This window comes from Puma concolor, chromosome B4 (assembly GCF_028749965.1).
Source record: "Puma concolor isolate L17-30 chromosome B4, mPumCon1.1.hap2, whole genome shotgun sequence".
In the NCBI taxonomy this organism is placed as follows: Eukaryota; Metazoa; Chordata; class Mammalia; order Carnivora; family Felidae; genus Puma; species Puma concolor.
In genome coordinates, this window is record NC_141673.1 from 119,050,540 (window position 1) to 119,067,615 (window position 17,076).

At 37.2% G+C, this 17,076-nt stretch overlaps 1 protein-coding gene across 3 annotated transcripts in view; it reads right to left on the reverse strand.

Annotated features, from left to right (window-relative positions):
* MYO3A (myosin IIIA) overlaps positions 1 to 17,076 on the reverse strand; it is a 256,791-nt gene that overhangs the window by 59,445 nt on the left and 180,270 nt on the right. For all 3 annotated transcript variants that reach the window (XM_086714701.1, XM_086714700.1, XM_086714702.1), the window contains 6 exons: positions 14,331 to 14,484; positions 12,700 to 12,788; positions 11,739 to 11,868; positions 4,268 to 4,347; positions 3,734 to 3,811; positions 437 to 642 (listed from right to left, as the gene is read on the reverse strand). In XM_086714701.1, coding sequence (XP_086570827.1) covers positions 437 to 642; positions 3,734 to 3,811; positions 4,268 to 4,347; positions 11,739 to 11,868; positions 12,700 to 12,788; positions 14,331 to 14,484 — 737 coding nt within the window. The remainder of the gene's footprint in view (positions 1 to 436; positions 643 to 3,733; positions 3,812 to 4,267; positions 4,348 to 11,738; positions 11,869 to 12,699; positions 12,789 to 14,330; positions 14,485 to 17,076) is intronic.

Consider the following 17,076-nt stretch of genomic DNA (forward strand, 5'->3'; position numbering starts at 1 on the left):
ATGCTTAACAGCATCTTTGGATTTTATGCACTAGATGCCAACAACAACCCTTAATCCCACCAGTTGTGACAAACAAAATGTCTCCAGACATTGACAAATGTTCTTCGAAGAGCAAAATTTCTCCCTGTTGAGGATCACTGGTACAGCCCAATGGTCACCCAACCCAGAACCTCTAACTGCTCAGTACAGAAGCTTAGGCCTTTCAATCATACTGCCCATGACATTTATCCCATGTGACCACACAGGATCTCCCAGGTGACAACAGAAAACTCCCAGCCCCAGTTACCTTTTCTTTCAGTACAGCATCTTTTGCAAAAACAAAATGCCTCCCTCCTAGAACACCTAAGTCATTCTCTTCCCTATTTTGCTTCCTATAATTCTTCTGATGAATTTCTCTATAAACTGTACATGGAAACTTGAAAAGAATTCCACATACCGCTTTATAAAGTTAGCAAAAAGTATCCGATGTGAGTACCCCAGCCTTCGAATTCTTGCTGTTTCCAGAATTCCTGTGTAGCGAAGCTGTAGGAGAACTTTCTCTCTGTCGTATTTTCTTGCCTGACGGTCATTATTTGGTTTGATGCACCGGACAAAATGAGGTTGGCCCACCATCATTTTAGATAACAAATCCATCAGAGAATACTATAATATGGAACAAAAATAAATTTCCCAGTGTAGCATATAAAAATTTAGAAGGCTGCAGGTATTTCTTTTTACTATAAGAAAAAACGCTGAAACCTGGATGTTATACATGTTCACATGAATTCACAGTCAATGGAGGAATATGCATATTAATGAAAATTTTATTTATAGCATATTTTTAAAAATCTGTATTTACTCAAAAATGTAGAGGCAATAACTTGGAACTTAGCCATTAAAAGGTTTCATGTACATTCTTTTTTTTTTTTTTTTTTTAATTTTTTTTTTTCAACGTTTATTTATTTTTGGGACAGAGAGAGACAGAGCATGAACGGGCGAGGGGCAGAGAGAGAGGGAGACACAGAATCGGAAACAGGCTCCAGGCTCTGAGCCATCAGCCCAGAGCCCGACGCGGGACTCGAACTCACGGACCGCGAGATCGTGACCTGGCTGAAGTCGGACGCTTAACCGACTGCGCCACCCAGGCGCCCCTCATGTACATTCTTAAAGCAACTTTAATGAATAGACAAAATTCCTTTTGGTATAGTTTGTTTGTTAGTAATTATATCCTCTTAGGGAAGCTTGCTTACATACAGTATTTAGGCATACAACTTAATTACCTCCTTTTACCATTAATTTCCTTATTCAACTCTTTCTTTATAGAAAGTATGAAAGTAAACCCATCAATGCCTATCAGAATCATCTCCTAGTTTAAAATAAAGAATGAGAGGGGTGCCTGGGTGGCTGAGTCGGTTGAGCGTCCAACTTTGGTTTGGGTTATAATCTCACGGTTTGTGGGTTTGAGGCCCACACTGGGCTCTGTGCTGACAGCTCGGAGCCTGGAGCCTGCTTCGGATTCTATGTCTCCCTCTCTCTCTGCCCCTCCCCTGTTCACACTCTCTCTCTCTCAAAAACAAATAAACATTAAAAACATTTTTAAATAAGGAATGAGAAGTTAAAGCAGTTTAATATATAGGACATAGGAGTTACAAAAATAAGCAAATTCATTTAAGTACTCTAATCTGCTCAAGTTCGATAATTTTCTTATTTATTTTAGAATTTTCAAAGTCACATAGATATGAAAATTGTGTTTTCAGCAATACCTTGTTACAATGGTAGCCAATTACTGGACAACTGAGCATAACATATCAGGATAATCATAGTTCAATTAAAAGTGGAATCTCAGACAGTGAGTATGCTAAAGCCAGCATTGCAATTTATTGGCAAGGTAATGAATGTATGAACACAGGCAGCTGTTGTCAGTTGGATTTCTTTTAGTGTTGGAAATATACAAGCCTAGGGTTATAAAATACCCTGGTGCAAACCAAATACCGGAATTGCACAACTGACAAAGCCTTGGCTTGGCATGGCTTCTTCTTGGGCACTGAAACTCCTATGTGATCCTCAAACAGCTGAGGTTACCACTTTGGAGCCCTTTTCCACTACATTTATATGTGAGCCATCACGCAAACATCTGCCAGGCACTGGGGATACAAAGGTGATATATCTGTCACTGGCATTCTGAGCAAGAGCTTGCTACAATTTAAATATTGGTTTTTCTTAGGGACCAAGGCATGGTATTACACTATATTCCTTCTCCACAGAATGAAAAATTACTTTAAAAATATGTTATATACTATACGGAATTATCTTCCTATCACTTTTCACTTCAGCCTGAGCATTAAACGATTTTATGAACGAATGGCTTAAGCAGACACACGGTGTTTGATGTCAACAACAGTGGAATGAGAATGGTCTTGGATAACTCACTTAAAAAAAGAAAATAATCTGTCTGTACATATGCTTGGTAATTCAGCTGTGCTGTAGTTCTCATGTAAGGTGAATGGACCAGCTGCAAATGTGAGATATTGAGCATATATGTACATATAAATGTGTGTGTGTGAGCAGATGCTACTCAAAGATGATTAAGCACACACTGTCTGTGAAGAGTTTAGGACTTGAAAATATCTAATAAAACTACCCAGTTATTTTAAAAAATACTTCGTGATTCTGTTAGAAAACTGGATTTATTCACCAAACACTTACAGTAAATTTAACCCAATTTCCTCCCCTTCCCCTCCTGTCTTAAATTATACTATTAATAATTTCCAATTTTCAGTTGGCATTTTCTTCCTTTTCTTTGGCTGATTCATATGATTTTATCAAAAGAGATAAATAAGAACTGAAACCAATAATGAGGGCAGAATTATCTAGAATTGTTCAGAACACAGAGGAAGAAAAGGACTCCCTGTCCTTCTCTTCTCCCATATTGTCTAAGGAAGAAAGGCCACCTTGATCCAATGCTAAGGACACAGCGACTGACTTTCTTGGCATGTTACTGTGTTTCCCTGGTGTCCCTACTCCTTGCCCCATGATTATACCAGTTCTATTTTTCTTTTGAGGTTTTCATCTCGTCTATGTGCAGGGAGACATGGAATGGACCTGGGTGCTCAGGCTTGCCCCATCTGTCCACCCTAAGATCATCTAGGAGTGGGAAGGAGAATTGGTAGCTATCATAGCATTGAATTTAAAATGCTGTCAGGTTTTATTCTAGTAGAGATGCATTTGGTTCTTTGGACAGATTTTAACCAAGGTATACAAACCTCCATTACGGTGGACTTAGTATGCAATCATTTTATAGGTAAAATATCAAAGCAAACCAATCCATAGGCTTTTGACAGTATTCTCTACTATATTCTGTATGTAACAAATAGTAAATGGAATGTAATGAGAATTTTATTTTGTGAATAGCACTCTGATATTTGTTACTAGTTTTTGATCTGCAAGTCTCATTTAAAACAAATAACATTCTTTTTTTTTTTTTTAAATTTTTTTTTTTTTTCAACGTTTATTTATTTTTGGGACAGAGAGAGACAGAGCATGAACGGGGGAGGGGCAGAGAGAGAGGGAGACACAGAATCGGAAACAAGCTCCAGGCTCTGAGCCATCAGCCCAGAGCCCGACGCGGGGCTCGAACCCACGGACCTCGAGATCGTGACCTGGCTGAAGTCGGACGCTCAACCAACTGCGCCACCCAGGCGCCCCAAAACAAATAACATTCTTAAGCACAACACAGCATAATTTAATATCTTACTCTAAAATATGATGCAACTGTTTGTGTTTTCATGTTGGTTGTCTCTATGGCGTGACGTGTGGCTTCTCCAGTTTCATCCTACAGAGACCAAGAAAGACAGTGATGCTTCGTTATCTATTGTACTTTATGATCCACAGGGAACACATGGAATTTCCTTTGGGTTATCACAGGCTATGCATTCAAATACATAAAATAACAAAATGTTAATATTTTTACTGTAGGGTGATTGTTTCATCAGCTGCATTGGAATTTTAATTGGTCTTGTATAGAATGTGACTATCTCAGACCTTTACTAATATACTTTGAGTTGCTCCTAGCGTAATATTAAAATGAGCTATAAGAGTTAGGAATATATCATAAATGCATGATTATTTTAGCGGCTAGCAGTAATATGAACATAACTGCTTAAGCAGAAAAGAAAGATCAAAAAGGAAAAACTAAGGAAAATGATGCTTACTTTTAGGAGCACACAAACATTGCCATTGTAAAGGTTATATTCTTAGACTCACTGTCATGCAAAATGCATTTTCTTACCTTTGTCAAGTTGATCGTTTTTTCTGAGGTCCTCATTTGATAGTTTATTATATTTTTAGTTTTAGAATGTGGCAGATTACCTATGGGAATATGGATAAAATTAATACACTTAATGGCTGGAAGACTTCCCCCATTTACTTAAGTATTAAAATAAACATTCTTGATCCCACAATATTCATCCTTGGTAAAGTATTTATGAGAAATTAAGGGATAAAGTAATATTGCATAAACATTTGTAACAAATTTTAAATTCAGAAAACAACCCTCCAGCTTGGAGATTAGAAAAAGTACAGGTGAGTGTTGGATTTCTTTTAATTGCTACAGGATATGTAGCAATTTAATTTGTGTGTGTGTGTGTGTGTGTGTGTGTGTGTGTGGGTGTGGGTGTGTGCATATGTGTGTGTTAAATGGCATCTGAGATTTTCTTGAACACAAAGGTAAACTTTACAAGGGGCCTTAAAAATCATATAGATTATTAAGTCATGAAGTTGTTATAAGAAAATCACGAATGGTTGAGAGCAATGGATATGTTCAGTCTAACATTCAGAAATCAGTGCACGGCGCAGGTGCTACTTAAGCATGCACAATCCAAGGCCGTGAGAATACTCTGGAGTAGTGAAAAATTATGGCCATGGGAGCCAGGAAGACCTGGATTTGAATACCAGCTGTGGTACTTAAATTGTGTTTCTCGTGAATCACTTACTTTGTCTCTGAGTTGCATCTTGAAACTACATAATGGGGATAATGCTGTCTCGGCTGCCTCACAGAATGTTGATGACACATGGAAGTATGCCTGGCACATGGTGGGTGGCTGGAAATGTTAGTTCATCTTCTCTCCTGTACCACCCCCCACCAAGCACAATACACCAACCCACAGTCCAAGAGTTCGTCATCCCAATAGCAATGTTCAAATCTGTCTCCAGAATTCAGTATCACTTCAGAAAGATTATTTCTTTTCACTCTCATTCTTTTAAGTGAGAAACAGAGGCTACACATTTTTGACAAATCTTTCACTTTCTTTGTGGTGGCAAAAGGCTGGCTCTGAGGTGATGATGTGGGATGGGACCCTGCCTGGGATGTGGCTGGCAGTGCCTCTGCTGTGCAGTCTTCCCCCTCCCTCGTCATCAGGAGAAGTGCTACAATGGGTGTGTGTGCCCGCCTTTATGATGGGCTGCGCACCCTTCAGATGTGAAACTTCTGCAGACAGCAGAATGGATAGAGACAGTAACACATGATCTTCGGAGGGGCAGCTGTGGAATTTCATTTGTTCTTTTTTTTCTTTTTTTTAATTTTTTTTTAACGTTTATTTATTTTTGAGACAGAGAGAGACAGAGCATGAATGGGGGAGGGTCAGAGAGAGGGAGACACAGAATCTGAAACAGGCTCCAGGCTCTGAGCGGTCAGCACAGAGCCCGACACGGGGCTCGAACTCACGGAGTGTGAGATCGTGACCTGAGCCGAAGTCGGCCGCTTAACCGACTGAGCCACCCAGGCGCCCCTGTTCTTTTTTTTTTTTAAGGGAAAGTTTGAGGAAAAAAAATTACCAAAATTACTACCAGCTTGAAGACTGCTTGGGAGCATAGTAAGTATATAAAGGACTAGTAGCACATTAATTAGAATAGATCCATTTATGGGGTGCCTGGGTGGCTCAGTGGGTTAAGCATCCAACTTCAGTTGGGGTCATGGTCTCATGGTTTGTGGGGTTGGGCCTTGCATGGGGCACTGTGCTGACGGCTCAGAGCCTGGAGCCTGCTTCAGATTCTGTGTCTCCCTCTCTCTCTGCCCTTCCCCTGATCTCGCTCTGTCTCTCTCTCTCTCAAAAATAAACGTTAAAAAACAATTAAAAAAAAGAATAGACCCATTACTTAATAGATACCATTACTTAATATTAGCCAAATAAGAACTAAAACTTTAAATTTCTCTGAAAACTAAAAAGCAAGAGGAAATTTACTAAGGGATTAATAATTTCAATGTAAAAAATTATACACTAGTCATCAAATTCTTTAACAAAAAAATAAATGAAAGCCTTTTAAAAATTCATCAGTGCATATCAATGGAACTAAAATTAGCATAGATCTTAATTTCAGAAAATATATCCATTTTGCCTTTATAGTTGACCTGATAAACCTGATAAAATAAATCAAGCTAGAGATGTGAGCTGCAAGGAATTGTGGTACATTTCCCCCCAATAATGGCTGAGCTGTATTTCATAGTTAAAGTCATACATGTAAAGGGCCATAGTTATTTTAGAATCTTGGAGACAGCATAACATAGGATTGAAATACCCAGACTTTTAAGCCCACTTCTAAGACTTCCCAGAGGAGTTACACTGGGAAAGTTGCTCAACATTTCTAAGACTCAGTGTCTCATCTATAAAAGTAGTTCGTCCTGAAGTGTTGCTATTAGGAGTTAATGAAAGTATTCAGTACAATATCTAGCACACTGCAATTTCTAAACAAATTTTATGTATTATTATTGTTATCATCATTATTATTATGTTTGCATATCTAGGTGAATATGAAACCCAAATGCCTCTGATAGCTTTGAGATTCTGAGTCAATGAAACATCTTTGATTTTGAAGTTCTCATCTCCCTAGCCAACGAGACATGGTTCTGATGATATTCAGAAGACAAAACATAGTATTGAAAACCTGGTTGCATATTTTATAAGGATGAAAAAAATGAGATTAGATGGACAGATGCAGTTGGTGGATACAGAAAGAGATGACTGACTGAAGGGGTGCCTGGGTGGCTCAGTTGACTGAGCATCCAACTTCAGCTCAGATCTCATGGCTCATGAGTTTGAGCCCTGCATTGGGCTCTGTGCTTACAGCTCAGAGCCTGGAGCCTGCTTTGGATTCTTGTCTCTGTCTCTCTCTGCCCTTCCTCTGCTCATTCTCTGTCTCTATCTCTGTCTCTCTATCAAAAATAAATAAATGTTAAAAAAACCCCTGAAGATGTTTTGCTTCTGGGCATGATAAAATAACACAGCCTGCATTAACTTAAATAACTAAAAAAAACCATACAAAATATATCAGCAATAGTTTTTCTTCCTTTTCATTTTTATTGTAAAATTTACGTAACATAAAATTTAGCATCTTAATCATTTTTAAGTGTACAGTTCAGTAGCATACCTTTATAATATTATGCAACAATCACCACCATCCATCTCCATAACTTTTTTTATCTTGTAAAACTGAAATTTTATACCCATTAAATACCAACTCTCCATTCCCTCCACCTCCAACCCCTGGCAACCACCATTCTGCTGTCTCTATGATTTTGACTGCTCTAAGTAGCTTATATAAAAAGACTCATACCATGTTTGTCAATGTATAACAGTGTTTAAATACTGTGCATGAAGCAGTCCAGGACATTGATCCCTCAGCAAGGGGAAACAAATGAGGTGAGCCCTATGATTACTCCAGCTTTCCGTCTACGAGGTTTTATGCTGTAATGCAAGGGGGGGAATCCAGGTGAAGAGTATGGAAAATAACAGATGTAACAATAGAAAACAAACAGCAAATGGTGGAGTCAAACCCAACCATATCAATAATCACACTAAATGTAAATGGTATGATCACCTCAATTAAAAGGCAGAGATTGTAGGCATTTAAAAAAGGAAGGTCCAACTACATGCTGTCTAAAAAAAAAAAAAAGTTTAAATATAAACACAAAACTAAGTTGAGGTTGAAAGTATAAAAAAAGATATACCATTCAACCACTAGTCATAAGAAAGCTGGAGTCTCCATATTAATATCAGGCAAAGTAGATTTCAGAGCAAAGAATATTACCAAGGATAAAAAGGGACATTTAATAATAAATAAAGGGGTCCATTGATCAAGAAGATATAATAATTCTAAATGTTCATATGTCCAATAAAAGATCTGAAAAATACATGAAACAAAACCTGATAGGAATGAAAGAAAAAATAGATAAATTGACAATTACAATCAGATATTTCAAAACCCCTCTTTCAAGAACTGGTAGAACCAGAAGAGAGACAACCAGTAGGGATACAGAAGATTTGAGCATTGACCAATACCATCAACCAAGCTGACCTAACTGACATTTATATAACTCTCCATCCAACACAGTGGACTACACATTGTTTTCAAGTATAAATGAAATGTAAAACAAGGTATACCATCTTCTGGGCCATAAAACATATCTAATTAAATTTAAATGGATTAAATCATACAAATAATGCGTTCTGAGCACTATGGAATTAAATTAAAAGGCTACAACACAAAGATATGGAAAATACCAATATTTTTAGAATTTAAATATAATACTTACAAATAATCGATGTAAGTACTTATATTAGAAAAGAAGAAATGTTTTCTTAAATCAATTACCTAAGTTCTCACCTTAGAAATTTGAAAAAGAAGACAAAATAAAATCCAAAATAAACAAAGGAAACAAAAATGACAAAAGCCAGAAAGCAAAAAAAGCAAGAAAGCAAGCAAGCAAGCAAGCAAGCAAGAAAGAAAGAAAGAAAGAAAGAAAGAAAAAGAAAGAGACATCAACAAAATAGAAAGCAAAGCCAAGGGAGAAAATCAATGACACTATATACTATTTGCTAGTTCTTTGAGAAGATCAATAAAATTGATAAATATCTAGAAAATCTATCAAGAATAAAGTGAAAGACAACACAAAAGATCCATATTGGGAATGAGAGTGCTGATAAAACTTCAACATCTATAGATACTAAAGAATAATAAGGGAACATTATAATCAACTTTATGTCAATAAATATGACTACCTAGATGAAATAAATTTCTTAAAAGACACAACCTACTATAAAGCTCATTTAAAAAATTAGATAACTTAAATATCCTTATATCTGTTAACAAATTGATTGAATTTGTAGTTAAAAACCTTCTCACAGAAACTCTTCAGGCCCAGATGGCTTCACTGATGAGTTCCACAAAGGAATTTAGAAATAAATAATACTCTTCCTGAAAATTGAAGAGGAAGCAATACTTCTAACCCATTCTATGAGGCCAGTATTACTCTGATCCCAAAATTAGAAAAAAATTACAAGAAAACAATAGCCCAATATCCCTCATGGACATAGATGCAAAAATTCTTAACAAAATGTTAGCAAATTGAATCTAGCCATACATAAACGTCCAATGTATCATGACCATGTCAGGTTTTTCCCAGGAATAAAAAGTTGGCATAACATTCAAAAATCAATCAATGTAACTCACCATATTTATATATTTTTTTTTTTTTAATTTTTTTTTTTCAACTTTTTTTTATTTATTTTTGGGACAGAGAGAGACAGAGCATGAACGGGGGAGGGGCAGAGAGAGAGGGAGACACAGAATCGGAAACAGGCTCCAGGCTCCGAGCCATCAGCCCAGAGCCTGACGCGGGGCTCGAACTCACGGACCGCGAGATCGTGACCTGGCTGAAGTCGGACGCTTAACCGACTGCGCCACCCAGGCGCCCCACTCACCATATTTATAAATTAAAAAATAAACAAACGAATGATCATCTCAATAGATACAGAAAAAGCATCTGACAAAATTCAAAGATGCATACTTGATAAATATTCAGAAAACTAGGAATGGAAAGAACTTCCTCCTACTGATAAAGGACATCTATGAAAGACCTACAGCTAACATCATAGTTACTGGGGAAAAACTGAGATCTCCCTCTGAGATCAGGAATAAGGCTGGAATGTTTACTCTTACCACTTATATTCAATATTGCATTGGTGAATCTACCCAGGGCAGCGAGGCAAGATGAAGACATGCAGAAGAAAGGGCAAACTTTTTTCACAGATGACATGATCATCTACATAGATGACCTATATAGATCATTCTATATAAAATTTACCAAAAAAAGCTACTCTAATAAATGAATCTAGCAACATTGTAGGGCAAAAGATCAATGCAGAAAAATCAACTGGATTTCTCTATACTAGCAACAAACAGAATTTGAAATAAGTTACCATTTATAATAGCATGAAATCTGATATACTAGCAGATAATCTGGCAAAAGATATGCAAGACTCACACACACTGAAATCTACAAAGTATTACAGAGAGAAATTAAAGAAGACTTAAATAAATGGAGAGCTATATTGTGCTCCCTGATTGGAAGACTTTCTAAAGATCACTGTAACCCAAAGATTTCTGTAGGATGATCCAATATGGCTGTTGTTATGGGCTGAATTGTGTCCCTCCAAAATTAATATGTTGAATTCCTAACCCCAATCCTCAATATTGTGAAGATACGAATTAGACTAAAATTAATTTATAGCTCCAGGTACATCTCACCAGGATTTTGGGTAGAAATTGACAAGCTTATTCTAAAATTTATATGGAAAAGCAAAGGAATTATAATTGCCTCGACAACTGTGAAAAAGAACAAAGTTGGGTAGCTTATACCACCTGATTTCAATTATTTTTTATAAAGCTACAGTAATCAAGAAGTGTAGTATCAGTGCGACATAATAGAAAGTCCAGAAATAGATCTATACATATATAGTCAATTGCTTTTCAACAGGCTGTCCAAGCAATTTAATGGGGGGAAGAAGAATCCTTTCAACAAATGGTGCTAGAACAACTGGACAGGGGTCAGGAGGAGTGGTAGGAAGGATTACAGAGTCACAAGGAAAAATGATCGGGGATGATGAATATGCTTTTGGTTTTACAGGTGTTTATATATGTCAAAACCTCATCTTGTTTTACTGTCTAAACATATGCTATTTATTATATGTCAGTTATACCTCAATAAAGCCATAAAAAGAAATGCAAAATAATAAAACAAAATCTGATAAATAAAAACCAACCCAAACCACATTTTTACCTACTTAAAAGCAAATGCAAGCATGTCTATGGATGTAAGTTTTTAATCAATAAGGCAAATCTCACTAAACCTGTAGAGTCTTAAAATACCACCCAAAAGCCACCCAGTCCTGAAACAGAGGTGATTTTGAACTCTTCAGAAATCAGCATATTCTTCTAGTGAGTAGCTAAAATACCATCATATTTTCTGGCTAGTGCTTCAAATACTTTGCTTTAATGCAAACCTAGTTTGTTTACATTCATTTTTACATGTTCTTCAGACAATTTGGACAGGAGATATTAATAAATGTGTATTTAGTGAGCTGAAAACAAACCAACATAAACAATGGAGGATTATACTCATGAAAATCACAGTCAGAAACTACTTGATTGGGCCTGAGGAAGCTTCTCAGTTAAAGGAAACTGCCTTGGGACACCTGGGTGGCTCAGTCGGTTAAGCGGCCGTCTACGGCTCAGGTCATGATCTCGCGGTCTGTGAGTTCGAGCCCCGCATCAGGCTCTGTGCTGACAGCTCAGAGCCTGGAGCCTGCCTCTGATTCTGTGCCTCCCTCTCTCTCTGCCCCTTCTCTGCTTGGTCTCTGTCTCTCTCTCAAAAATAATAAACATTAAAAAAAAATTTTTTTTTAAAGGAAACTGCCTTAGCTTACCTGTTTTTGTCAGAGGGTGACTGACCAGTTGCCGAATTACGCTGTTTTCGGATGATCTCAAAAGCAGCACAATGTCTGTTGGAAGAGTGTCTCTATTTTTAGCTAAGAACCCACTTGCATTATAGAGGACCTGTTGATAAAGTATGTTATCATCAGTATCACAACCAACATCATCCTCATTGTCATCATCACTATCATCAGTAGCAGCAGTAGCAGCAGAATCATCAATTGGTATTTACTGAGAATTTCCTCTGTGCTGAGCAACAGGTATACAAAGATTTATAATGGTAGTCCGTTACAACTTGGTTGGAAAAGCAACCTTCTCCAGGTTTACACTATATTTTGTCAGAGAAAAATTTGCGTCTTGCTGATTTTATTTGGGTTGGAATGATAAAAGAGGTGTGATTCCTCTTGTTTATTATGTTGGAAATTTGGCACTTTCTCCTGTTGGGAGGGAGGAGAGACAAAGGCTGCAGTGGACAGAGACCCACCTCAAGTTTGAAAAAGGCAGTTTATAGAAAAGGGTGTCAGCTATCATTAAAAGAAGGAAAAAGTAGGTTCCCGTTGGCAGCCAATGTCACCCAAAGCCAGATTTTAGGATTAGAAACATGGTGCTTTGAAGCTTGTCTCTTTCTTTTCTTTCTTGTTTTCCCTTAGTTTCTTAATACAAATTCCTCTAGAAAAACTACAACAATGTGTTTGTCAAACTAGGAGAAGGATTTTTTTTTAACCTTTGCAGGATACATGCTAGGGGTAGATGCCCTGGAGTGGGAGTAGCTGGCAGTGGATCACACAGATTGTAGGAGGTTGGAGAACAGAGTCAGGGCCAGACTGGGGCAGAAACAAATGGCTATCTTATTATAACCATGTGTAAATATTTTGGGCCATAATTTTCATGTTCACCACTATTATTTGATGAAAGGCTAAGAGAAACTCAGTCCTAATTCTTCAAAGTTCTTACCTTTCCCGCATAATGGTGAATTCCAAAACTAAGTTCCATTCTTTTGGGCCTCCAGAAGTACTGTGATTTCAGGTTACCTTCAAATTTTTCTGTCGAAAAAAAGTTGAGCCCCAATATCAAGCCATGTAGGAGATCCTCAAAAATACTTATTGACAGAATCATCTCTTTCACCATAAAATGGACAGTGTGCAGTGGAAAAAACAATTTTACATAGTTGATAAACCTAGATTTGGGATATAAATGGTGGAGCAAAACTCAAGGTCATGAATTTAACCACTCCATTAAGATTTAGAGCAGTTCTTAAACCTTAGTAAGCATTGGAATTCCCTGGAGGGCCTATTAAAACACAAAGCTTCTGACTTAGTAGGTCTGAGAGTGGAGGGAATCCAAGAAGTCACATTTATACCAAGTTCCCAGATGATACTGATGTTCTTGGTCTGGGGACCACATTTTGTGAACCATGGGTAGAGAGGAAGGAAACTGCCTGAGATTAACTGATCAAAGAGGTTTGTGAAACCCAGTTTGATATGAAGTGATGAGCTTAGGAATCTGGCATTCTGGCTCTCCTTTCTATCAGGGGAGCTCTAAGTTATTATTCATTACATAGGAAAAATGTAGGATCATAAAGGAAGTTACATCCCTTTAACAATTTTGCCACCTTCAGAGAACTTTTTGCTCCACGTCCTAGAAAGGACATTGTAACCTCAAAATCAAGTAATTGCTATGAAACAATTTTTCCCACAACTCTGGGGTTATTTTCTTTTTCACTAGCATGGTCCAATTAGAGGAGAGAATTAGCCAATCAGTGAGTCAGCAGGAAGTGACATCACAGACCTAATCATAAGAAACAGAGTCTATCACCCAAAGTAAATGAGAGAAATGTGAATCCAAATTTTCTGCAAATATTTATTATACATAATCAATATCTCCTACCAACAGGGAATATGGTATTTCCACATTAAAAAAATTATTTTTCACCTGAACAAGCTAAGGGTTTTTTTTTTTTTTAATCTCAGGAGTAAGACATTTTTACTTTTAACCATTTTAGTTGATCATCTTTTTAAATATAGGATACCTATCTGTGCCTTCTCAAACAGAAAAAATGAATATGTTTATGCTTTCTTTGAAGACCCAGGATTATTATGAATATTTATTAACGTACTGTAATTTAGAGATTATTAAGGTGTTTGAGTCTATTTCACTGTATTAGACAAGTGACCAGAACATCGCAGACAAATTTATTTCCTTCCCATTAGCTGTCTCTTTTCAAATTCTACAGCTGGCCCTTTGCCCTGCCCTCTAATTTCTAATTAGGGGCTGGATAATTTTTTTTTGGGGGGGTGGATAATTTCTAAGGTTATTTCTAATACAATATCCTGTAATTGGGGCTCTACCATAATGTATGGAGAAGTCCAATATCCAAACTTGTTTAATTCATTAAATATTTCACCCTATTATAAACATTCACTGGTCCAGATATTAGATCCAAAGCCTCTTCTTTAAAGTGACACATTCAGGCTTTGTAATAGCTATTTTCTCCCAGATAATGAAACAACATTCTTTTTAAGTCACTGAGAGCATTATAGGACTACAGCACAAAACTATGCAGACATGCTGGATTTAAAACTCACCTATAAGAGTCTGGTCGGTGGCCTTGGGAAATCTACTTTCTTCATCAAGTAGGGACAGTAGACCCATCGGCTTCTGCAGAAACATATCTAGGAGGGGCCGGTTATCTTCGTATTCAATAACTCTGGCATTAACATCCTCATTTAGGTATTCATTCTATAACAGGACAGGATTCATAGAAACAATTCACTAAACATTTATGAATGATATGTAGCTTGATAGTAATTACCTAAAACTCTATTTTACACATAATATAATAAATTGCTTCCTATGACATTGTCCTTAAAGTGAGGGTATCATTTTATTTTTCTTTCCCCAAAGTTCATTAAAGGCAGTGCTGATTTGGGGTAATAATAATAGTTTCTAGTTTCTATACCAGAATTATAGACATCTTAAGCTTTCAAAATGCAAAAAAATATGTTGTTAATGAGCAGTAATAAAGGTATGCTCTAGGGGCGCCTGGGTAGCTCAGTCGGTTAAGCGTCCGACTTCGGCTCAGGTCATGATCTCTCGGTTTGTGAGTTCGAGCCCCGCGTCGGGCTCTGCACTGACAGCTCAGAGCCTGGAACCTACTTCAGATTCTGTGTCTCCCTGTCTCTGCCCCTCCCCTCCTCATGCTCTGTCTCTCTCTGTCTCTCAATTATAAATAAACGTTAAAAAAAAAAAGGTATGCTACAGAATTTATAGAGTATTAATTAGGTATATCTTAGACTTATACTGCCTCTTACTGAAGCCTTTTATCTAGCTTCTGGAATGGATCTCTCAAGAACATTTACTTCTCAGTCATGATGCCATTTACATTGTTAGTAGGGTGGACATCTGTGACTCACAGGAATCAAAGGATTGAGAACCAAGAACACCTGGGTTCATATCTGGGCTCTGTCTCTTAACTAGCCATATAATCCTTTGGATTTTGTTTGTTTGTTTGTTTTTTACTCTATGAGCTCCCACTGTCTCATTTACTAAATGGAGGTAACAACCTCTATCTAACAAAGTAAAAATATCTGGTACATTAATAACCAGTTGCTGTTGAGTATACTATAAGATGCATAAAATAAAAACAATGAATAACAATTACTGTAAGATCACAGTGCCAGCACAACATGGTTGCTGATGATCTATTCTGCAAAAGGGACATGAAGAATTATGCTGTCGCTCCATTTCTATGACTTTGCCCTCACACTGTGCCTCTACCCCAGTGCCACAGTCTGTAAGAGGACAGGCATGACCTGTGCATAAAGACACAGAGAGACGCTCACCTGCTTGGCATTCACCAGTGGTCAGGTGATAAAGCAACTATCACTGGGAAGTGTATCAAATAACTCCCAACTCAGGCAGAATACTCTGCACCATTCACAAATTAAAGTGACAGGACATTTTCATTATTATTTTAATATACTCGTTAATTCATGAAATATTTTCATTAAACATCTTATAAGAAGGCACAGTGATGGGTGATAAAGAGCTGTTTAACACAAACTCCCTGTCCTCAGTGGATTTAAAATATAACTTGAGTGATAGAGTTAGTAAATATTCAAAATTCAAGGTAGCATATGATAAGTGATATGTACAATGTAGTACCATAAGGAGTTCAGAGAAAGAGAATTTATTTCCGGCAACTTCATGGAGGAATTTAATTCCGTCAATGGCAGGTGGGTCATCTGATAAGTCAAAACCTTTAATCAGTATTTTGGAGCCTTATGAAATTGAAATCTCATTTCAAGGGTGTCACCCAGAAAAATAAATGTATACTTTTAAGTAAGACAAAATCTAATACGTAACAATTGGGCAGTGCCCATTGACCTAAAAGGTAGATCACCGGAAAGTCATTTAGTTAATCCAGTACATAAAAATGGAAACAATGTCTAAAAGTTTCACAGCTTTTTCATTTGAAGGTAACCTTGGGAGCAATACACAGACCCAGAATTACTTTACCAGTAGACACATTAGGCTGACAGCATATTATAGCTTAAATGGCAACTGCAAAGTTCAAAAGAGGTTTTGTGTGTTTTGTATAGAAAGCACATAAGGTTAATATCTAAATCAATGCATTTGTCATTTCTATTTGCCTGTGTCAAAATCCAGGGAATTCTTTCCTGGCAGGTCATACACAGCAGAGATGAGTAACTTGGAAAACAATGGGCTCCCCTTGAAGATACATGTTAGTATTATGGACTCCAAGCAAGTCAGTGGAAAAAACATGCTATTACTCAGGATTTATGAAGCATTTTAGCAAAATGATCACGTCTAAAACAATAGAATATATATTTTTATAGCAGTTACGACCCCCAAATACTTAGTTGTTTTTAAGTCTAAGTGGAGAAACAAAGCTCACGTAACTCTTCAGAAAGTCCTCTGCTATGCCCTGTGTGTTACAAATACATTCAAAGCAGAAGATGAGTAGTTCTTAACTGCAATAAACTGTTTAGCAGATATAATCTCCACTCTGTTCAAATGGCCCAAGTTCCTTTTTGAGAAGGACAGATGAATAATTATTTAAATATAAATCAAGGAGGTGAGGGAAATCAGAAGACTTGGATGTTAGGAAGCCTCATGCTTGAGTCAAGTTCTTGCTTGTTTTTCATTGAGTTTTTAATGTGAGCTATGAAAAGGTCACAGTGGCAAGAAAGCCCATGGAAGGTGCCCCCCTCCGCACAGCTTTGGCCTAGACAACATGCTTAAATACACAGGGCTAAAGTGTCACCACAGGAGAGATTCTCCATGCCTAAGTGGAGTTCTCAGTCTCAC